The following is a 25,628-nucleotide window of genomic DNA, read 5'->3' as shown; positions in this document are numbered from 1 at the left end:
TGGTTGCCGCCATTAGTGGTATTTCTATTCGGAATAAAGTTAGCAGGAAAATTTTAATCGTTCGATATAACAATAACTCTATTACTACTCCAGGAGAAATGCACTTTGTCTACCGAAGGCCTGTTATTATGGGCGCGACTGAAGTCTTGTACTTGAAGACTTACGAGGCCTAGTCACAGACTGCATATATCTTGTGACGTTTGCGGCTGTAGAGTGTGATCAGCTCATCAATTGACTGCCTAAGGACCTTAATACATGGCCCTATATAACTTGCTAATTTTGTGTACGGTTTCATGGATGATCCTGGAGCCTAGACATGTGAAAGACGACATGCCGCTACCTGTTATCTAAGACTTTATGGAAAGTAAATGTATTTTTTTAATTTTTATTAAAAAATGTACTGTGAGATTGTAGAAAAATTTGGGATATCCAAGAAAGAGATTCTCGCGTCCAGTGAGTTTAGTGAGCTTCCTCGCGTTTGTTACACTGAAAGGACACGAGCGAGATTCTTAGCTCGGTTGATCGGTCATGATCTACAACACACGGTTGTTCTCTAACGCCTCAGAAAACTGGTTTAGTAGCTTATGTGACTTGGTGGATCAAACTGGAAGGCATCTACAAGAAATTAGAACGAAAATATGTAAGCAAATCAGCTTCCTTGAAGGGAGCGATCCCGGTACACGAAAGGAAAAGATATCGCTCTACTTCAATACTTTAGCGTTACAATATTAAACATCGTTTACCACACGCTCCAAGCAAAGTCTTCCCCATCGATTGCATTTTCATTCAGCTGAAATTTACTTAGATGTTTCGCCTCACGGTTTTCAATCGTAAAGATGTAAATTTGTGACTGTGTTAAATCAGCCAGAGTCTTATTGTTGATTTTCGTGCATACAGAAACTCTTTTCTGTCATAAAGAGTGCCATGTTTCACTAAAGTTGCCAAAATGAGCTGCGAAACTAACGACTCCGTTAAACAAACTACTCGAACGCATTCGTAAGTCCGCGCCTCACATTCGCGCTCAACGCATGCCGCTGTTCAGTCCATCTTTCAGCTGAAAGACGAACCCACAACGCGATTTTATTTTAAAAAGTTCACTTGTTTTTCATTTACACAGAACCGTTCCTCTAAATGACGAAGTGCCGTAACTTCGTGTCATCATAAACATGAACAACATAGAAAACTTTTTTCGTGTGCACTAGAAAACAATATTCGTATGTGGTAGAACAACGGTAATTAAAAAGCAGCAGGACAAGTAGTCTGAACGTTGGTGAGATTCTGTGCTTTTGGGTCAAGGCTACACTTCGTTTTCTATTTCGCCTCCTTTTAGGTCTGCGCTCTTTGTATATAATTTTTCTCGTGAGTTAATAATATTCCCAGTATATGTTTCCGGTATTTCCCAAAAACACCCATCCTCACTGCCATAACCTCTTCACTGGACTGAAAAAGCGTTATAGTCACGAATTTTTTTCAGATACGGGAATAGTTCGAATCCAGGATGTGTCATATCTGGTGAACAGGGTTGCTGGTCCAACAGTTTGTAATTCAGTTCTCTAAGTTTTCACAGTGCCAAAAAATACTAGAGGACATTTGCACTGCACTGATTTTTTTCTTTTCCAACCGCAGAATTCTCACTCGTATTGTTTAGTTGGTCCAAGAGCCTTGTTCTACCCTTCGATAGGTAATCAATGGAACGCAACTCTTTTGCACCGCAGTTAACACTGGCCAGAACCTTCATGGCAGAAAAATTTGACTTCGCCTTTCTTTGGCGTAGGCCTATTGATTTCACAACTCCTTTGTATCAGGCGTGGAGTGGTGAGCCCAAGTCACATCCACAGCAACAAATCGGTATACAAAATTAGTTGGGTTCTTTTTAAAACGGTCCGTACATTGCTGAGAAATTTGTTTTCATGTTTTCTTATGGTCATAATTCAACAAATCCGCATCTATTTTGCAGAAAGCTTTCACATAGTTAATTCTCCACGCAAAATTCGCTGTAATCCTTCTTATGATATACATATGGCATCATTAATTCCACACACTTATATCGTCGATCATCCTATACCAAAATGCTACTTTCTCGATTTTTCCATTTATAGTTGTAGTTTAAGGACGTCTTTCACCTGGAGCATCGTCAAGAATAGCACTGCCACATTTGAAATCAAGCACTGATTTCACAATCGTTGAGGGAATAGGCTTCTCTTCAGATTTCACCAGCGAAGTACTCCAGTTCCTCCTTTTGAATGAAAACGCACGACATGTCTTTGAATCACGTTATTGCGCAATATGTGCCAACATGACAAATACTAAATTTAATATTTGCCGTCACTCTACCAGGCCTAAAACTTTTCCCTTCACTCCGCACTGCAAATGCATTACTGACTCGCTTACTTCGTAATGCTATACGAAGTGAAGCAAATATAAATAGCGCCGATCTCGGTTTGAGCGTGATATTCTAATAAGATGTCAGGGTACTGTATCTTGACGAAATAAGACGAAAAGAGAGTGCTAATATTTACGGCTTCTATTTCGCGTCAAGAACCATTTTTATGACACATACGGACGCTATTTTCCCTATAATCTAAGCTAAATCATGATTAAAAATAAGATAAATAACACTTGTGTCAAGTACCCTCCTCAGTTTACTAAAATATGATTTGCTAAATGCCGCTCCATATTAGGGTTCACCTGTACAATGAGAATACCAGAGGCGCTTTAAAGAAACGGCGCCCTACGTAACACGTGTGCGAAATTTTGTAGGAGAGCAGAGCACGAACAGCGACGGCAGAAATCGATGCCAACGCCTCCCACTGGCTTCTCGCCGTCGACGGCCTCGCCCACCGCCTGTCTTCTCCCACGACTTGACACCGCGTCTACCGTGAATCCAGCTTGTGCCGCACCACGTTCCAGATGTGAGTCACACAGCAGACAAGCAAAAATGCCACGCACGAGAACCCCTGTGACCGCGTTCGCCTTCCTTCTCCACCATCATTATAGAAAACTGAATATCAAACTATACTGATATGCAAAACTTGAGGACGAAAGTAACTTTAGGATGATGTGTCAGTGCCAAGTGCCATAGCTCGGTGAAACTCGGACCATAAATAGAAAGAACTTCTACAGTATCGTACAAAAGGTACCTGAAAGAATTACGCAGTGAGACCAACAGATATCACACTTTTATTCAAAGACCATTAACTACACTGAAGTCTCCCTGAGGAATGATCAGTCCCCTACACATTACAATAGGGGGGAAATGCTTCTTAATTGGGTGTGTGATCACCAGGACGGCAATGCACACTCTGAAACGTCCTACCACGCAGGCCACAAAGTTGGTATGGAGTACTTGTGGTAGGGCGTCCAATCGTCCACCAGCGCTGTTGATAACTGCTGGATGGTCTTTGGTGCATGTGGACTTACTGCAATACGTCTGTCCAACGCATCCCAAACGTGTTAAGTCGGGGGGACGGGCAGGCCAATCCATTCGCACAATATCCTCTGGTTGTAAGAGTTCCTCCACCTCCGCTGTTCAATGCAGTCACGCAGTCATCCACCCACGAAAAGACGGAACATGGGGAAGGAGTACAGTGCCAAGATTAGAGGTCAGTATGCCCATGCAACATTATACCTACTCACACCATAACATCTGGACCACCAAAACCATCATGTGGCGAGATGCGGCAACACGAATGCTCCCAGGAACACTGTCCAACATGATCATGTTACTGTGTAGGGAGGCGCAATGTTGTTTGTGCGTTCTGACCACCAAATCTTTGAACATGGTACACACAGCGGTCGATGTTATATTGCCATTGTACTCCTTCCCCACGTGCGTCTTTTCACGGGTGAATTCGGCCATTACTTAGTTTTTAAGGATGACAATACGCGACTTCATCGAAATTTGTGACGTGAAACTGCCCCGTTGGGTAACTGTAGGGGGAAGTAGATCGACGTGTGACCGGCGGGATGGATACATCACAGGTCTACAAACATTCCACTAAAATTTATTTCCAGCAAGAGAGATCTTAGTACTGATGGAGCGCGTTCCTTTTTTCCATTAGTATTTAACATCTTGCACCCAAAGAAGCCGCTGTTCATTCAGAATGATAGCAATGGTAGCCTACTGTATGTTTCATCGGGGCACAAGTTGACAGAGGCGCCATTCTGGCACTCACGTTTATCTGTTTAGGTAAACCGCGGAGATCGTAAACCTGGATGACCGAACGGACATTTGAACTCCGCTCCAGCCAAATGCGAGTTCATCATCTGAACCACTACACAACCTCGCTCGGCTTACTGAAGTCAGATTTGTAATACAGACAGCCATGACTGCAGCTTCCTCGACCACGAACAGAATACACTCACAAAAAAATGGTTCAAATGGCTCTGAGCACTATGGGACTCAACTGCTAAGGTCATTAGTCCCCTAGAACTTAGAACTACTTAAACCTAACTAACCTAATGACATCACAAACATCCATGCCCGAGGCAGGATTCGAACCTGCGACCGTAGCGGTCTTGCGGTTCCAGACTGCAGCGCCTTTAACCGCACGGCCACTTCGGCCGGCAATACACTCACAAGCCAAGTAAACAATGAGAGTGACCGAATGGCGTTAGTTCAACTACCACCTCAATTAAATGTGAACCACAAAAAAACATGTACCAGTAAAATGTCTTTTAACAATGTATATTGTACAAAATTATGGAAACACCGTGAGAAATGGTTCAAATGGCTCTGAGCACTATGGGACTTAACATCTGAGGTCATCAGTCCCCTAGAACTTAGAACTACTTAAACCTAACTAACCTAAGGACATCACACACATCCATGCCCGAGGCAGGATTCGAACCTGCGAGCGTAGTTGTCGCGTGGTACCAGACTGTAGCGCCTAGAACCGCTCGGCCACCCCGGCTGGCCACCGTGAGAAATGCACGCTTCAACATCAATGCAAATGCTAGCCAACCCTGTAGATTGTGCTGTTGTATTTGACCAAGAGCAGCTCCTGTGTAATGTCGTCAATAAATTGTAAGTGTCGAGTGTTCCGTGTATTATGCTTGTGAAGGGCAAATCGTCACAGGATCATACTACCGAGGTTTCCTAACGAGGTTAAGGTAGACTACCGTGACTACCGTGTCTGCAAAGCCACAGTCAAATATGCTGCATCTTTGGGCTATCAAACATCACCTCACCCCCTATATTCCTCTAACACGGCACGCAGTGGCTTCATCTTTCTTCGAATGAAGAAATAATTTTGTGGCAGGCATTTCCAGAATGACGACGAGTTGATATTCGAGGTAGATTTTTTTTCCAAACAGCCAGAATGCAGACTTCTACAACCAAGGTCTACTTAAGTCATCTATCGCTGGGTAAATGTGTCGCATTGAAGTGTGAATATGTAGAGCAGATCACCAAATTTCGCCGTCGCAACCTGACTTTTCGAGGACATAATTTAAAATTTATGACTATTTCTAAATCTACATCTTCATGAGTATTCTGCAATTCACACTTAAGTATCTGGTTCATCGAACCACCTCCAGACTATTTCTCTAACGTTCCACTCACGAACAGTGCACGGGTTAAGCGAACATATAATCTTTCCGTGATTTATCTCATTTTATTACGATGATCAGTTCTCACTATGTAGGCAGGCGTCAAAAAATATTTTCTTATTCGGAGGAGAAAGTTGGTGATTCAGACTTCGAGCAAAGATATCGATGCAACGAAAAACGCGTTTGTTTTAATAGCAGCCTCCCCCTCTCACGTATAATATCCGTGTCACTCTCTTCCCTATTCCACGATAATACTAAACGAGCTACCCTGTATTCGACTTCCTTGATGTCCTTTTCCGATGTCGATGTTCTATCTGGTGAGGATTCCATACCGCACGACAGTACTCCAGAGGGGTGGCACAAGCGTACTGTAGGCAGCCTCTTTACTAGATCTGTTGTATCTTATAGGTGTTCATCCAATAAAATACAGTCTTTTGTTCCCCTTCCCCACAACATTGTCTATGTGATAGTTCCAATTTATGTTGTTCTTAATAGTAATCCCTAGATATTTAGTTGAACTGACAGCTTTTTGGTTTGTGCAATTTATTGCGTAACCGAAATTTAACGGATTCCTTTTAGTACTCATGTGGATGATCTCATACTTTTCATTACTTAGAGTCAGCCGCCTCTTTTCGCACCACGAAGATACCTTGCCTAAGTCATTTTGTAACTGGCTTTGACCTTCTGATATCTTTACTAGATGGTAAACTGCAGCCTTATCCGCAAATAATCTAAGACGGCTGCTCAGATTGTCTCCTAAGACGGTTATTTTATTAGGGACAGCAGAGGGTCTATAATTCTTCCTTGGGGAACGCCAGATATCACTTCTGTTTTACTCGATGACATTTCGGCAGTTTCTACGAACTGTGACCTTTCTGACAGGAAATGACGAAGCCAATCGCACAACTGAGACGATACCCCACAGGCATGCAATTCGATTAGAAGTCGCTTCTGAGGGACGCTGCCAAAAGCCTTCTGGAAACATAGAAATATAGAATCAACTTCAGATCCCCTGTCGGTAACACGCATTATTTCGTGTAAATAAAGAGCTAGTTGTGTTTCACAAGAACGATATTTTCCGAATCCGTCTTGACTGTGTGTCAATATATAGTATTCTTCGAGGTAATCCATACTGCTCGAACACAGTATATTTTCCAAAATCCTACTGCAAATCGACGTTAGTGATATGGGTCTGTGATTCAGCGGATAACTCCTATTTCATTTCTTGACTACTGGTATGACTTGTGGAACTTTCCAGTCTTTCCGACGGATCTTTGATCGAGCGAATGACTGTATAGGGTGTGATAAGTACGAAGCAGTTATATCAGCATACTCTGAAGGGTCTCTTATTGATATAAAATTTGGACCGGAAGACTTGCCTTTATTAAGTAATATAAGTTGCTGGACGACACCGAGGATATCGACAATTAAGTTTCTCATGTTTGCAGCTTCTCTTGGTTCGAATCCTGAAATATTTACTTCATCTTGTTTGGTGAAGGAATTTCGGAAAACCCTATTTAGCAACACCGCTGTAATGGCACTGTCATCAGTAACATTATTATTTACTACTACTGCGTAGCGAAAGTAGTAATTGTGTCTTGCTACTGGGGTACTTTATAAACGACCTGTTTTTCGTTGGATTTTCTGACAGATTGCGAGACAAGAGTTTCGCTGTGGAAACACTTAAATGCATCTGTCATTGAAGACGGCGCTAAATTTCGAATTCCTATAAGAGATCGCCAATCTTGGAGATTTTGAATTCTTTTAAATTTACCATAGTTTTTGTTGGTCCTGCGACAGTGTTTTAACCTGTTCTATGTACCATAGGGGATCGGTTCAGTCTGTTTCCAATTTATTTAATATAAATCTCTCAGCTGCCGTCGATACTATTTCTTTGAATTCAAGCCACATATCGTCTACGCCATCCTTCATAAAAGCTGTACTGGGGCGTAAAGGCAGTGATTCTGTCCAAGCTCCTCCTGGAATTAAACATTAACGTATGGTACAGTAAAAATCACTCTTTTCAACACACATTCCGATTAAAATATACAGAAACAGTTACTAAATTGTTATTTTCCATACAATATTAATACAACGCGCTGCGCTAATAAAATGTTCATGAGACGTCAGTTTCTGAAATGTACAGTCAACCTCAAATCTGCTCATATAACGCTGCGTGCCACTTTTTTCCACTCTTTCCCAGCGGACAAGGTCCTGCTGGAGTATAACCACGTAACACAATTACATGACGCATCGTGCGGTTAATTGCCTATTTCCGAAGACTGCACGCTATGTCTCGGGCCAGTCGATGAGAGTCGCCGCACCCGCGTAATGATTCGCTAAAAGCTTTCGATCGCAAACAAACTAGCGTTCGATTTTGTTTTGTTTTCCTCATTCTTTTTTTCCACTCTGATTTCCGGTACAAAAACCACCGTAATCGGAAAAAACTCTACCCCATGCGCAACCTGTGGTCATTAAAAAAAGAGACAAAGAAAAACACCCACTACTGGAATGATTCTCATATTTTTTACTCTTTCGTAAACCTCTGGTTTTTCATTGCGTTCTACAAGCAAGCTACCAACATTATCTGCTTGAATTTTCTGGTGACACGTTTCGCTGTTAAGTGCTGGAAACGGAGTGCACGATTTCTTTGCGTACATCTACAGCTACATGGATAATCTGCGAACCACATTTAAGTGCCTGGCAGAGGGTTCATCGAATCACCTTCACACTAATACTCTAATGTTCTAATCCTGCACAGCGCGCGGAAAAAACTAACACCTATATCTTTCCGTGCGAGGTCTGATTTCCCTTATTTGATTATGATGATCGTTTCTCCCTATGTAGGTCGGCGGGAACAAATTATTTTCGAATTCAGAGGAGAATGTTGCTGATTGAAATTTCGTGAGAAGATTCCGTGGCAACGAAAAACGCATTTGTTTTAATTATGTCCACTCCAAATTCTGTATCATCTCAATGACACTCTTTCCCCTATTTCTCGATAGTAAAAAACATGCTGCCCTTCTTTGAACTTTCCCGACGTACTCCGTCAGTCCTGTCTGGTAAGGATACCACACCGCGCAGCAGTATTCTAAAACAGGACGGACAAGCGTAGTGTAGGCAGTTTCCTTAGTAGATCGGTTACATTTTCTAAGTGTCCTGCCAATAAAACGCAGTCTCTGGTTAGCCTTCCTCACAATATTTTCTTCGTGTTCCCTCCAATTTAAGCTGTTCGTAATTGTAATTCCTACGTATTTCGTTGAATTTACGGCCTTTAGATTAGACTGATTTATCGTGTAATCGAAGTTTAATGGATTCCTTTTAGTACTCATGTGGATGACCTCACACTTTTCGTTATTTAGGGTCAATTGTCAATTTTCGCACCATACAGATATCTTCTCTAAATCGTTTTGCAATTTGTTTTGACCTTCTGATGACTTTACTAGTCGATAAACGACAACATCATCTGCAAACAGCCTAAGACAGCTGCTTAGATTGTCTCCTAAATCGTTTATATAGAGAAGGAACAGCAAAGGGCCTATTATAATAACTTAGGGAACGCCAGAAATCACTTCTGTTTTGCTCGATAACTTTCCATCAATTACTACTAACTGTGACCTCTCTGACATGAAGTCACGAATCCAGTCACATAACTGAGACGATATTCGATAAGCACGCAATTTCACTACAAACCGCTTGTGTGGTACAGTGTTAAAAGCCTCCTCGAAATCTATAAATACGGAATCAATTTGAAATCCCTTGTCAATAGCACTCAACACTTCGTGTGAGTAAAGAGCTAGTTGTCTCACACAAGAACGATGTTTTCTAAATAGATGTTGACTGTGTGTCAGTAGACCGTGCTCTTCGAGGTAATGCATAATGTTAGAATACAATATATGTTCCAAAATCCTGCTGCGTATCGACGTTAATGATATGGGCCTGTAATTTAATGGATTACTCCTACTACCTTTCTTGAATATTGGTTGTGACTCGTGCAACTTTCCAGTCTTTGGGTACGGATCTTTCGTCGAGCGAACGGCTGTGTATGATTGTTAACTATGGAAGCTATTGTATCAGCACACTCTGCAGTTAACCGAACTGGTATACAGTCTGAACCGGAAGACGTGCTTTCGTTAAGTGATATAAGTTGCTTCACTACTCTGAGGATATCTGTTTGTACACTGCTCATGTCTGCAGTTGTTCTTGATTCGAATTCTGGAGTATTTACTTCGTCTTCTTTGGTGAAGGAATTTCGGAAAGCTGTGTTTAGTAACTCTTCTTTGGCAGCACTGTCGTCGATAGTATTTCCATTGCTATCGTGCAGAGAAAGCATTGTGTCTTGCCGCTAGCATACTTCTCATACTGTCACAATCTCTTTGGATTTTCTGCCAGGTTTCGAGACAAAGTTTCGTTGTGGAAACTATTATAAGTATCTTGCATAGATGTCCGCGCTGAATTTCGAGCTTCTGTAAAACATTGCCAATCTTAGGGATTTTGCGTTTGTTCAAATTTGGCATCCTTTTTTCGCTGTTTCTGCAACAGTGTTCTGACCCGTTTTGTGTACCAAGGAGGATCAGCTCCATCGTTTGTTAATTTATTTGGTATAAATCTCTCAATTGCTGCCGATACCATTTCCTTGAATGGTAGCCACCTCTGGTCTACACTTACATTGTTAATTTGGTAGGAGTGAAACAGTCTCTCAGGAAGGTATCAAGTGAATTTTTATCTGCTTTTTAGAATAGTTATATTTTTCGTTTATTTTTGGAGGATTTACGGATTACAATATTCAGTCTCGCTGCGACAACCCTGTGTTCACTAATCTCTGTATCCGTTTTGATGCTTGTTATTAGCTCAGTATTATTTGTTGCTAAGAGCGTGTTTTCACAACCGTTTACTTCTCGCGTGGGCTCGTGAACTAACGGCCCGAAATAATTTTCAGAGAATGCATTTAGCACAATTTCCGATGATGTTTTATGCGTACCTACGGACCTAAACATATATTTTCGCCTACATATAGAGCGTAAATTAAAGTCACCACCAACTATAATTGTATGAATTGGGTACATGTTTCAAATTAAACTCAAGTTTTCTTTGAAGCCGGCCGCGGTGGTCTAGTGGTTCTAGGCGTTAAGTCCGGAACCGCGCGACTACTACGGTCGCAGGTTCGAATCCTGCCTCGGGCATGGATGTTTGTGCTGTCCTTAGGTTAGTTAGGTTCAAGTAGTTCTAAGTTCTAGGGGACTGATGACCACAGATGTTAAGTCCCATAGTGCACAGAGCCATTTGAACCATTTTTTTTCTTTGAAGCTCCAACTACAATTGTATGAATCGGGTACATGTTTCAAATTAAACTCAAGTTTCCTTGAAGCTTTCAGCAATTGTATCATCTGAGTTGGGGGGTCGGCAAAAGGATCCTGTTATTGGTTTATTCCGATTGCCAAGAGTGACTTCTGCGCATACTAACTTGAAGGAACTATCTACTTCAGTTTGGTGACAAAATAAACTACTTATAACAGAAAGAAACACTCCACCGCCAATTGTATTTAGCCTATCCTTTCGGAACACCGTTGAGGTCTTCGCAAAATTTCGGTTGAACTTATCTCCTGCTTTAGCCAGCTTTCGGCGCCTATGACAATTTGAGCATCAGTGCTTTCTATTAGCGATTGGAGTTCTGGTACTTTCCCAACACATCTACGACAACTTACAACCGTTATACCGATGGTTCCTGTGTCTACGTTTTTCCTGTGTTCGTCCTGCACCATTTGAGACTGAAGCCCTTTTTGTGTTTTCGCGAGACCCTCCGATCTAAAAAAATCGCCCAGTTCACGCCACAGAGCCCCTGTTATCCGTGTAGCCGCCTCCTGCTTGCAGTGGACTCCTGATCTATTCAGCGAAATCCGAATCCCAACCACTCAAGTCGAGGAATCTGCAGCCTGCACGGTCGCAGAACCGTCTGAGCCTCAGATTCAGACCCTCCATTCGGCTCTGTACCAGAGGTCCGCAATCGGTCCTGTCGATTACGCTGCAAATCGTGAACTCTGCTTTCATCTCGCAGCCTTTACCACTTCTGTTAGCCGCTCGAAGCCAGACATAAACTCTTCCGATCGAAGGTGACATACATCATTGGTACTGAGGTGAGCCACCACCTGCAGTTGGCTGCACTTTGTGCTCATCATGGCATCCGGAAGGACCAGTTCCACATCTGGAATGACTCCACCCAGTATTCATACTGAGTGCACATTGGCTTCCTTCCCCTTCTTGGCAGCCATGTCCCTAAGGGGCCCCTGAACGCGCCTAACATTGGAGCTCCCAACTACCAATAATCCCACCCTTTGCTCGTATCTTGCAGACTGAGAGGTTTCCTCTGAAACAGGACAGGTGACGGCACGTGGCTGAGCGGCAGTGTCAGCTACAGACAGCACCTGGAATCTGTTTGTCAGACTAACCGAGAGGCCTTACGTGCGTCCCCCTAGGAAGTCTTTTGCCAGCTGCCACACCCCGAGGCAACCTCCCACTCGACCACGGGTGAGGAGTAAACCTCAATGCGAGCAGTAACTGGGCTGGCCACCGATGAGGATCAGTTGGAGGACTCAGACGTGCTGGACGTCAGTTGGATTCCCACGGCCGGCCCACAACAGTGACGCCATCCACTGCAGCTTCAAGCTGTGTAATCTAAGCCATCGCACTCTGGAGCTGAGAATAAAGTGTCACCAACTCAGCTCACATTTGCACACAACAGTCACAGTCCCTATCCATACTAGACTGTGGAAAACTACACTACTAAGAAAAACGGACTAGCGACAAGTGCTGCTGAACTCTACTGTAGACCCTGGCCAAAACGCAAGAGTTGTGTCTAATAAATTAGATTCAAACGCAGAAATTCAAAAATCGAAGCACTCAGATGAAACTAAATAACTCGCCCAAGTTTAGGAACTTTTAATATTTCACAAAATCGGTTTACTTTCCGACGCGTAAAATCCCTTTTCTCCCAATGTGAGTCAGTATCCTGTTGTCACTCCCTTTGCTACTGATTCTCTGTGATGCGCTGGTACCGATGATTCAGATAGATGTTCCTTTCACCTCCAAGATCAATCTCCTCAGTGGAGTCAGCTCTAAATGTTTTGTATCACATTTATTACAATTCGATCGCAGTTTAACTTAATAATTAACTATTGGGACTCTATATCGACTGAGCTCTTTAAGAACGACCCACGACCCGCCCTCACAGCTGGAATGGACATGAGGTACTAACGGAAGTAAAGCTGTGAGAACGGGTTGTTAGTCGTGCTTGAATAGGTGAGTCGATAGAGCATTAGTCCTCGAAAGGCAACGATCCCAGATTCGATTCCCGTTCCAGCACACAGATTTAATCTGCCAGGGAGTTTCATCTCTAATGTTCCCATTACACGCAAATGATTTATCAGGCAGGATAAGTCAACTGTTGTCTACGGGAAACTATCGCCATTGGAGAATCGTGAGGAGATGGAGAAAGACTTCGACAAAATTTTGCACTTGGATTAATGAACGATAATTGTCTTTAAATGTGAATAATTGCAAGATAATGCCTTTAAAACAGAGAAAGAACCCGATAGTATCATATGGTCACTAGTGAGCATCTAGAACATATTGCATTTAGAGATAAGTAATACGTGGGCCGGCTGAAAAGTAATGCCTCCGATTTTTTTTTCCAAAACGCTTAAAGCTTTTTAAATAAAACAAACTTTATTAACATTCTATATTTTTATTCTTCATGTCTTCATATTTATTTCTCAACATAGTTACCCTGGCGACGAACACATTTCTTAAATTTATCCATGTTATATGGATGTTATTTGAGGACTTCGACAGTATTGTAAGATTTTTATGAAATGATATATACCGCGACAGTCACCTGTTACTACTATTTTACTAGTGTGACGTGTTTCGGCAGCACGCTGCCATCATCAGGTGCATTTACGGTTACTTTTACTAAAAGTACTTAAGTAATTGTAGATGCACCTCATGATGGCAGCATGCTACCGAAACGGGTCGTGCTAATAAAAACTGGTAACAAGTGATTCTTGTAATATATATTACATTCCTGGAAATGGAAAAAAGAACACATTGACACCGGTGTGTCAGACCCACCATACTTGCTCCGGACACTGCGAGAGGGCTGTACAAGCAATGATCACACGCACGGCACAGCGGACACACCAGGAACCGCGGTGTTGGCCGTCGAATGGCGCTAGCTGCGCAGCATATGTGCACCGCCGCTGTCAGTGTCAGCCAGTTTGCCGTGGCATACGGAGCTCCATCGCAGTCTTTAACACTGGTAGCATGCCGCAACAGCGTGGACGTGAACCGTATGTGCAGTTGACGGACTTTGAGCGAGGGCGTATAGTGGGCATGCGGGAGGCCGGGTGGACGTACCGCCGAATTGCTCAACACGTGGGGCGTGAGGTCTCCACAGTACATCGATGTTGTCGCCAGTGGTCGGCGGAAGGTGCACGTGCCCGTCGACCTGGGACCGGACCGCAGCGACGCACGGATGCACGCCAAGACCGTAGGATCCTACGCAGTGCCGTAGGGGACCGCACCGCCACTTCCCAGCAAATTAGGGACACTGTTGCTCCTGGGGTATCGGCGAGGACCATTCGCAACCGTCTCCATGAAGCTAGGCTACGGCCCCGCACACCGTTAGGCCGTCTTCCGCTCACGCCCCAACATCGTGCAGCCCGCCTCCAGTGGTGTCGCGACAGGCGTGAATGGAGGGACGAATGGAGACGTGTCGTCTTCAGCGATGAGAGTCGCTTCTGCCTTGGTGCCAATTATGGTCGTATGCGTGTTTGGCGCCGTGCAGGTGAGCGCCACAATCAGGACTGCATACGACCGAGGCACACAGGGCCAACACCCGGCATCATGGTGTGGGGAGCGATCTTCTACACTGGCCGTACACCACTGGTGATCGTCGAGGGGACACTGAATAGTGCACGGTACATCCAAACCGTCATCGAACCCATCGTTCTACCATTCCTAGACCGGCAAGGGAACTTGCTGTTCCAACAGGACAATGCACGTCCGCATGTATCCCGTGCCACCCAACGTGCTCTAGAAGGTGTAAGTCAACTACCCTGGGCAGCAAGATCTCCGGATCTGTCCCCTATTGAGCATGTTTGGGACTGGATGAAGCGTCGTCTCACGCGGTCTGCACGTCCAGCACGAAAGCTGGTCCAACTGAGGCGCCAGGTGGAAATGGCATGGCAAGCCGTTCCACAGGACTACATCCAGCATCTCTACGATCGTCTCCATGGGAGAATAGCAGCCTGCATTGCTGCGAAAGGTGGATATACACTGTACTAGTGCCGACATTGTGCATGCTCTGTTGCCTGTGTCTATGTGCCTGTGGTTCTGTCAGTGTGATCATGTGATGTATCTGACCCCAGGAATGTGTCAATAAAGTTTCCCCTTCCTGGGACAATGAATTCACGGTGTTCTTATTTCAATTTCCAGGAGTGTATTTCATAAGAACACATTTTCCCAACAGAGCCCAGTTTATTAATACCGTCACTATACCATGTTTGACATTGTTGACTGAGCCTCAATTTCACCTCCGCTTGCACCGCTTCATCATTATCAAATTGAAGTCCTCTACGATGTTCTTAAAGTTTTGGAAACAGATGAAAACCGGATGGGGCCAAGTCGAGACTGTATGGAGGATGATCGATGACAGTTAAACCAAGGCGTCGGATTGCTGCAGATGTCGGAAGCGCTCGTGTGTTTTCTGGCATTGTCATGTTGAATGACATCGTGCGCCATGCGTCTAATTCGAAACTCGATTACAGCACGCCGTTTCTCACGAACCCACAGTTACGTTACACATCGCCATTTTACACGATTTAAAAATCATTAAGAGTTTTCAATGCCGCGCTGAGTGGCGGCGTGGTTTGAGGTGCCATGTCACGGGTTGAGCGGCCCCTCCCGGCGGGGGTTCGAGTCTTCCCTTGGGCATGGGTGTGTGTGTTGTTCTTAGCATAAGTTAGTTTAAGTAGTGAGTAAATCTAGAGACCGATGATCTCGGCAGTTTAGTCCCTTAGGAATTCATACACGTGAATATTTGAGTTTTCACATAAAAAAAATCGCAAACATTACTTTTCAGCAAGCCCTCGTACTAAGAAGCGATGTAAAATGGGACAACCACGAAAAATAGGTATTAAGGGAGGCGAACGGAAGTTTTGGATTTGTTGGAAGGGTTCTGGAAAAGTGCAGTCCATTTTTAAAGGATTTTCAATGTCAATGAAATCCTCCAACAACCCGTGTAACTTAAGATGTTATTCTATTCTATATATAACCTCTTAAGTTACACGGCTGTTGGAGGATTTCATTGATAGTGACAGTTACTTAACCAGTCGATGTCCCCTGTCCATGATGGACCAACAGAAATTTTTAAAGGAAGTTGCATGTATGACACCAGTGTGACCAATTCTAGAGAACTGTTGCAGCGCTTGGAGAACGTCCCAAGTAGGCATAACAACTGACAGCGGACGAAATCAGATACTCTCTGCTGGGAGCGAGATAATTAGGTACAGCCCATAAAAAAGAGAAACAGAAATGTTCTGCGAGTCTTGTTGAGTAAATTTAGAGAACCTGTATTCGAAGAAGACTGTGCAACAGTTATACTGCCACAATCGTATTCCTCGCATAGGAATCATGAGGATAAGATAAGAGAGATTAGCGCGCGTACAGACACATATGGACAGCCATTTTTCCCTCCCACAATACACGCATCGAATAGGACAAAAAACTGATAATACTGGTACGAAGTGCGCTCCACCATGCTCTATATAGTGGTTTGCGGAGTACATGTGTACGTATGAACGTAGACAGTGTGACATGTATCCACAAGCTGAAACTTCAAGTTAAAAGGTAAACTGTTTGTAGAACACAAATGTGCATCGAAACGGACATGGTTTCCTCGACGTTCTGTTTCCATCAAAAAGAACACAGATGAAAGAGACGAACGAACACATTAAAGCAAAAATAGAATTCCAACACGAACTCAAATGCTTTCTTTCTTCCGGGACCACAATGCATTTCGCATTCTGTAAGCTCATCATATGGTGCTTGTGGTCAAGAGAGAAAGGTGTGGTAGACACGGGTTCTCTGAAACTTTATTTTTCTTAGTTGCGGGCATCTATGGATAGGCAATGTTGCACGGTATCAGAACGTCGTGGAACAACTATACAGGTTGAACCGTAATTCCACTGACAAGCTTTCTGAGTTGGTAGTATGGACCAAAGTAAGAAAAGAAAATCTAAGAAACATGGGCTCTAAAACATGTACCTCAAGAGCTACAAGAACTTCTTCATCTTCGCTACTGTGAAACACATCTCTCCTGCTGCAAGCCCTTTGATTTCCGTATTTTGGGAAGAGGTAGCATGTACGAAAACATGGAAAAAATGTCCAGTAAACACATGCTCCGAAACGCACGCCTGTAGAGCTATGAGCACGTATTCAGTAGAAGAGATGCCTCTCACAGTAGCGAAGCTGAGCAAGTGCTCATAGCTCTTAAGATATGCATCTTAGAGCTGATGTTTACTTGAGATTTTTTTTCTTAGTTTAGTTCATACCACCAGCTTCGCGTTTGTCGGTGCAGTTCTGTTCCACCATGTGGATGATCGACACTTGGACGGACAAGACATGAGCACTCTTTTAGTGTGTATAGGCACTGGACTCGTCTTCGAGAAGACGCCTGTCCAAATCCCATCGGCTACACAGATCTCGGATTTTTGTGGTTTCCCTACATCATTTAAGACCACTCCGTCTACAGGCCACAAGTGGCCCATCGGGGCCATCCGACCACAGTGTCATCCTCAGAGGAGGATGCGGATAGGAGGGCATGGGGTCAGCACACCGCTCTCCCGGTCGTTATGATGGTATTCTTGACCGAAGCCGCTACTATTCGGTCGAGTAGCTCCTCAATTGGCATCACGAGGCTGAGTGCACCCCGAAAAATGCCAACAGCGCATGCCGACCACGACCGACAGCGCTTAACTTCGGAGATCTCACGGGAACCTGTGTACCCACTGCGGCAAGGCCGTTGCCTACATCATTTAAGCAAATGACGGAATCGGGTCTTCGAAACGGACATAACTGTTTTCCTTCCACATCCTTCATCAATCCGAGCTGTGCTTCGTCTCTGACGATATCATCGTTGCCGGGACATTAAACTCTAATCTTCCTCCTTCCAGATTTAGATTTCCTCTGATTTCCCGAGACCGTGCGATATTCCTATAAGATGTCACGGTATCTTTCCTCCGCATTTTTGACCATTCCGAACTTGCAGTCCATTTCAAATGACGTCTTTGTAGACGGGATGCTACACCCTCATCCCCCTTCTTCCCTCCCACTGCGGGCACAGCATAACCGGAGTTTGCCTGGCCACGAAGACGCAGTGTTGTTCCATCGTCAAGCATCCTCGCATAATTAAAGGTAGTGATATACTGCACTGTACTGTTCATTTTACCGTATGTTGAAGCCGGAGTACTCATCAGCAGAAGAGATTAGTACATTACTGTCTTGCCTAGCATACGGTATTATAATGGAATAAATAGCATGAAGTTTTATTTCAGTTCAAGCACCCCAATGAGGTAAAACTAAATTAAATGTCCTATGGCATTGTTGGCTGGGACAGAGTCACATACTCTCACTTCATGAGACCCTGTGGAGAGGTCTGGAATTTAATCCCAGACATTGATGTCAAGACAGATTGTCAGGAACTTTATGCCACCAACCGTCCTCCCACTGACGGCCAAATACTGGCAATGAAATTTTAATTCACCTCCAGAACTCTAAACGGTGTATCTCCGAGTCGATTTCACATACATTATATATTTGTTTCTCGCTTTCCTCCATACTACTACACTCCAAAACAAAGCACAACTTGATTTGACGTCCTAAACATAGAATAAGACGTAGATTCATCTCACATACTGTATACCGCAACCTGACACATAAGTGAGTGGAGCTGTAAAATCATCGTTTTGTCTAACGTAAGTGCTCATTCTGAACGTGAGTTATCGGGGTGGGCTAAACTTCAGATTGAATCTAACATTTACCGACAGGCGTATGAAGAACATATATAGAGTCACACTGCGGTCACCCAGCTGGTCGATGGCCGGAGGTTTCTAACGTCGTCGATCACGCCTCACGGCTCTGAGTCAACAACATTCTTGAAATGCGCTTCTTAGATTTGTGGTTGCGTCGTCTGCGTGAAGCACTGAGCCAGAGTCTGTGAGTGTCACTGAACGATAATTATCTTGTTTCTAAACTAGGAAGACGCGGTATAATATGGTTAGAATCATGTGAGTACCGCTTTGCCTACCAGCTTTTTAACTGTTTGTCGTAAGTTGAAACTTGTAAGACGAGGCTCTATCTTGCCCCACATCAGATACAAACCTGACAAGGAAGGTGATAAGAAATATGCACAAACCAAAGTATTCAGTTATTTCATTTGTTTTCGTACGTTGTTGTTCAAGGAAATCCCTAAACACCAAGAGATAATAACGGTTTGTTTCCCATTCACAATCAAACAACCACCCAAATTACGTACCACAGTATACTGGCAAGGGATTAAACTCTTCTCGTTCACTAATATTTACTTCTTCTGTCGGAGACTCAATGACAGGCAACATAAATCTTGGAAACGTTTTTGTCAAATACATCCATACATATTCAATCTGAAAATCTGGCGCACATCGTGAGCACTCTGAAGTTACGGTTCTGTTGCTGGGGTCACGCGCTTGTCTCGTGGCACTCGACTCAGAAATAGCCGGCTTAAATCCTAGTGGAGACAAAAGTTTCATATCCAGTATTTAGCCAGCAAGTGGAGCAAAGGCTGCGACATGAAATTCATTTCATAATAATAATCACCACTAACAACAACAACATTAAATCAACACTACACTAAAACTGCACTCATCATAGTCACCTACACGAAACAAACAACAATTAACACATCCGGCGCCTACGTTTCCTAAGTGGTGCGGTCAGAGCATGAGACAAACGAGTAAGTAAATCTGAAGTAAGGACATAGCCTCGAGTTAGGTGACAATAATCGCGTCACTAGTCTGCTTTTGTGTTTTTGTCACTCTCACAGTATTCAGCCATTTCCATGATCTTCCCGTCCGTTAGTTAATCAGAATCACAGTGCATGCTGTGTAGATTGCGAAAACATACATTCGATAAGGAGTATCTCTATGTCTCCATCCAAGATGGCTGTTGCTCAAATCGCATTCCACTACAAACTGCTCCAACCAATTTTCTCAAAGCACCAGGAAACTGTAATAGTTTTTATTATTAATACGAAACAAAATGTGTTGTACTGTAAATTACTTCTGGCATAACCTGTGCAAGATACTGACGCAATACAGAATGTCGGTTTTGATTGGAGATTACAAATGAAAATTATGTGACACTCAGCTATGATTCAAATTTTCGTTCTAACTTTATTGAACAGATGCAAATAATGATTTCGAATTGTACTACTATATCGCCAGATATCTCCAGTAAAATGCACTGAAGGCTCCTTATCATTAAGTGAAGATGAGTACGATCAAAGTCTTAAATTTGTCACAAAAATGTTTTATTTTGCTGGTGGGCAAGGTGTGTAACTTACTAACATTCACACAAGAATGAAGATTCGGTATGGTGATATGAATTTATGGATACATTACGACGAGCTAGCCACTTTGACTTGTAAGTCCAGAGAATATTGCAGTACATGAAGCAAACAGTATGTAATACTGTCAAAACAGACTGCATGAAACGGAAGAAAAAAATTTTAGTCTCTGACGACGAGGAACACAAGCTTGTATTGGAAAAGAATGAATGTATTTTTTGGTCCCGCCGGAGGTTCGAGTCCTTCCTCAGGCATGGGTGTGTGTGTTTGTCCTTAGGATAATTTAGGTTAAGTAGTGTGTAAGCTTAGGGACTGATGACCTTAGCAGTTAAGTCCCATAAGATTTCACACACATTTGAACATTTTTTTGAATGTATTTTTCAAAAAAACAATCCAGAGTAAGTCTTAATCGATTTAAGGAAACAATGGAAACCTACAGGTGGATAGCCAGAGAGAAATTTGAACTCCGTTAGTTCTTCTGTGAGTCATGTGTCAACAACTGCGCAAAGTCAATCACTAGGGGAGGCAACGACGTTGAAATGAAAAAAGTATTAATAATCAATTTTGGACGGGAGTCGAACCGTCACCTCACACACGTTCGTCTTACGAAACTTGAACGCTACTCAGCTGACCTCCACGAACTGTAACGTGCGGCACCTCATTATAGACGCGTAAAACTTCTCTTCCGATTTTTTGAAAATTGTCAGGGTATTGCACACCACTACTTATGTTGTTTTAACGGCCTTCTAAAAGTGTAGAAAGTCTGAAGTAAATCTGTGATCCCAACGTCGTGGCCTCCCCTTGTCAGTTGTCTATGCTCAGAGTCGCAGCAGGCCAGCGCGCATTGAATACAGCTGAGGAATAAACTTATACATGATGTACATTTTATCATTAGCTCAACTTTCGTATTTTCCTCTAGACTTGACTATTACAACTTACCTTTATACCCTAACACGAATGAAGCATATGTTGTATAACAGGGTTTCTCCCAAGTACTACTGTAAAACATCATTTTCGGAGCTTGTTTTCCGACTTACCTGACATTCATTTCCGTTACATCCAATTTCTTCCTTGTTCGATCATAGCTCTGGCAGTTTCTTTTCCATAATTGATTAAAGAAGACAGTGTCTTCGTCGTATGTTACTGATAAAGGATTTACAGCAACCAGTTACTATTTAGGTTATCAGATTGATTGTCTACCCTTTACTGGTTTCAGTGTATTCACATCATTCTAGGGAAATTAGACATTTTATATTTTGTTTATTACATAAAACTCATAGCAGGTCCAATATTTGTTCTCAATATTTGGATATTCTTCTTTCTTTTCATAAGCGTGGCTACTAAAATATTAACACAATGCTATTCAAACATTGTCTATTACACGTGAGGTTACGTCACAGTAATATGTAGTAAACTAATATTCACCTTCCGTAGTTAAGAGTAAAAATCCTAGCCGGAAAAGTTATGTCCTAACTAGTGGTTAGCTCCTGTAAATCCTTCATCGGCTCTGAACGTGTTCTGAGTCAATAGTACGACCATGATCAATTTGTGCCAGTGCCCTCTTAGCTGCTACATCCGTGACAACCAGCGAACAAACAAGGAATGGCATTCGTCTTCTCCACTAAAGATAAAATATTTTCGGGCACAACTTTCTTCAGTTATAACTCGTTTTTCTGAAAAAGCTTTGTTTTTTTAAAGACTTCACTGTGACCTCGTCTTTGAACCCCGCCCAAGAAAAAGAGCGAAGATGGTTAAGTTGGTTAAGTTCTAAGTATCGGTAGTGAATGCTGTTACCATTTCATTACATTTAAGTCTACTAAAAACGGTTTTCGGCCAGTAGTTAAATAAAAGAAACGCAGGTGTTCTCAAAACACTATTTCCAATACCGCCCCCGTACAACTGAATTTATTGACGATCTGCGTTTTGAATGTCTCCCTCACCCATCGTACTCACTAGGCAATCTGTTCTTCGAAAAATGCCATGAAGAATCTCCGGATATCGGTCGTATCGTGTTGTGCTCCTAGCATAATACCTTATAGCTCCCTGGGCCAGCATTCTTTGTCGTTCTTTAAGTCTCTTCACAGTAAAGTTACAACGGTATTTGAATTTTGTATGTAACATAGGGTTGAGCGTTGTTTGAGTCAAACGCGAAAAGGCACATACTTGTAATGATGCTGAAAGACCTCTAAATTTCACGAAATTGTAACAATACGCATTATTATCGGTTTGGAAAGAGCAGGGTTCACCCTCCAAAAACGGTTCTTCCCCACCATAATAACCAATTCCATGATATTCTCCAAAAGTACGTTCGTCACCCTATCTGTTCAACGCTGACATGATAACACCGACAATTTATTCCTCGTGACCGCATGCTCTCAAAATTACCGGAGCAATATATCTCGCTCCGTCGCGATTTACATGGCAGACTGAGAGTCTGAACTATTATGTTTGTCTTAAATTTATAAAATCACGAAATAACTAGGTTTCTCTCAGCGGTCGCTGTGGTGCTTATCAGCATTCGGATGGTTGTTTTTTTTTTTTTTTTTTTTGTTTTTTTTTCGCTCTACGCACTCATTCCGACGGTTACTAGACTAAGCTCAAGTATTCTCCTTTTTTCAGTGATGAGGGAAAATACAATATGATTTTAAGTGCTTCTCTCTCCTTTTAGGTAAAATCAAGTCCAACTGCCTCTGTTGACCCAGCAGTACACTGATCATTTGACTCCAAGCAATTAAAAGTCAATATTTCTGTAACTTCTTTTTCAACCTTATCTCTATAACTGCTCGCAAACCTAGATTTAAATCAGGTATGAAATTTTCGTAGGAAACTATTAACTACACAATTGTGTAAAACTACGTTCTTTGGAGAGATTATTTAGGAGAGCGCAAACACTACTGCTTCAGCCAGTGCGGATAGTACCAACGCAAATGTGTGAGACACACGTCAGCCGGTGAGTCAGTGCTACGTGATGTACAGGTGTGCAGGTTGCGTAGTCCATTATGCACGCCGAAAGAAGTAACCAGCTGTGAGTTTCCATAGTATGGGTCGTAGTATACCTTTGAACATAGAAGTAAACTTTTTCTTTTCGCACAAAAACCTCGATGGATGCCTCGGTATTTCAAAGAACCGTACACATTAATCATGGACAAGAATAAACTCTGATGACGTCGTTCCCCTTGTAACGGCTCTTCGTTTTGTCACAAGCATTTATCCAGATTCGCTTACATACATGGCGAACCGGTATAATTCTGAATTCGCCAAAGACCACCGGTAGAAACAGAGAGGAACAGAACATTCCGACTACAACGAGTGATGCAGTGCTGTCGTGCAAAATGCCTTGAAGCTGAATCCGGGACAGGCTATTTTTGGATTCGGTTTTTGCTCATTCACAAAATTCTCGCGTCCTCCAGCAGTTCATTAACCTCTGGAGCTTCGTTTCGCCTAACGTACGCCGCGTGGCGCAGAATGAACAGTTTACTCACAGATCCGTCACATTGTAGAAAGAAGCTAATCAGCAACAAAGCAAGATATTAAGCTCTTTCTTTCACGTGGGTAGACTGCAAAATAACGGGGTTCTGCGTCGTGACGGGGAGTGTAATGTCCGACAATCGATAAGCCACACTTCATAAACTGCAACTGCGAATACCAGAGGTCTACTTTTGCCTGTTCTGATACTATAATTTAATGTCACAAGCTGCAAACATTTTCTTTTGGTGATAAGCGAAATCGGCGCATTGAACAATGCTGCAGGGTTATTGAGCGGAATATGTTAGTCGGACGACTGTTCTATTATTCATCGTCAGGAAATTCCACTACCCTCAACAGAATCGTCATGCACATCGTCAAATAGAGCTACAGTTAATAATAAGCAGTTAGTTGTCAAAACATTCGATAAGTGATGTTTCTATACATCTAAATGAGAATAAAATTGACGTTAGATTTTATTTTTGTTAGTGATATAAAATTCAGCAGTTCATCAGCGTGACTTTTAAACAAAAGCGTTAAGTGTAATTACGAAACATACTGTCACGTAACGATGTAAGATCGCTATTTATTTTACTCCATTATAAGCACATGTTTTCCAAAATATGTCAGTTTAACTACAAAGAATAAACTCAAGAATATTCGTTTACTTGCTCCAGTCGCTATTAAGAAACAATACGGCATCAGATACATGCATTCGGAAGTTTGTCAAAACAGTTTGTAATAATAGAACTTAAAACATATTTGAGCGATTAAAAAAAGATTAAAAGAAGCTTTTTGCTGTATTTTATTGTCCTGGAAGTACTGAGGGCCTTTGCAGGTTACTTAATATGCGAACCATATCACCTCTAGTTATAACAACATGCTTAAAAGCCAAGTATTGCCACAACATATCACTACGAAAAAACATTTATACTTACATTATTACTCTTTACTGACTTAAAAATAAGATAAATATGACAACATGAAAGCGTATATATGAAAGAGAGTTGCAAGCTATCGTAGAGTGTGTAAACTTACATGGTTTCGCGTAGCACTGAGCGTAAAACGGAAAATCTCTTTCACACAATATATCCAGCGCTGGTATTGATAATGTGCCAGACGGGGGTGCGAGAGTATCGACGCACCCTCTGTGCAGTGCCGAGAGCAACTATCGACTGCAAAGGCTTCTATGTAACACAAATAACACAGTGCAATTTGACGACAAAACAATAAAAAAATTCACCGAATACGTAAAAATAATTTATTTTAATAACTGTCTAACACTATGGTAAAACGATTTAGAAAACCTACGAAGAAATTCACGGCACGGGCGTCGCTGCCGCTGGCTAGACCTCGATGCGGAGGTCGATTAGCGCCGCGCATCGAAACGCGCTCTGCGGACATTTGAAGGTGACGTCATCGCTGACGTCATAGTCGGGTCTTGATGCCGCGCAAGGAGAATATGTCAATAACACGCGCTGCATTTGCGTACAGTGGAGACAGGGTTTGAAAACTCAGGATCACTGACTTACGAGGACGTGAAATCATTATGAAATTTTCGTTTCATAGTATACCAGTCAACCGCTACAAATTCGCGAACACTGAGGTAAGTGCTGACAATTTAAATTCTTTTGAAGCACGCTAGACATAGCATATAACGCATAGATGCAGTTTCAATTTACTATTCAAACTGTGACAATTTATTACTTGCCAATTTGTCTGCCATAAACCAGCCATTATCAGTGTAAAAATTAACTGCATACACATGGATGCATACTCTTTACTTTCTAATTTTCTATATGTTGATACTGGTATATTTTCTCTCAGAAAAATATTTCCAGATTATTTCTGCATATAACGTAAGTTATAGTTAGAAATGGTATCTGTTTTCATGTATCTCTGAGCATAATCCACATGATATGTCAGTCATTCATCATAACTCTTATTACAAACA

General features: G+C 42.5%; 1 protein-coding gene across 1 annotated transcript in view; it reads right to left on the bottom strand.

Annotated features, from left to right (window-relative positions):
- The window catches only part of LOC124721559 (vesicle-associated membrane protein 2), a 171,889-nt gene extending 147,057 nt beyond the window's left edge, over window positions 1–24,832 (bottom strand). The window contains exon 1 of the mRNA XM_047246596.1: window positions 24,713–24,832. Within this exon, the coding sequence (XP_047102552.1) occupies window positions 24,713–24,714 (2 nt within the window). The 5' untranslated portion in view covers window positions 24,715–24,832. The remainder of the gene's footprint in view (window positions 1–24,712) is intronic.
- Between the last annotated feature and the right edge of the window lie 796 nt (window positions 24,833–25,628).

This window comes from Schistocerca piceifrons, chromosome X, assembly GCF_021461385.2.
Source record: "Schistocerca piceifrons isolate TAMUIC-IGC-003096 chromosome X, iqSchPice1.1, whole genome shotgun sequence".
In the NCBI taxonomy this organism is placed as follows: Eukaryota; Metazoa; Arthropoda; class Insecta; order Orthoptera; family Acrididae; genus Schistocerca; species Schistocerca piceifrons.
This window is presented reverse-complemented; position numbering and strand designations above follow the sequence as displayed.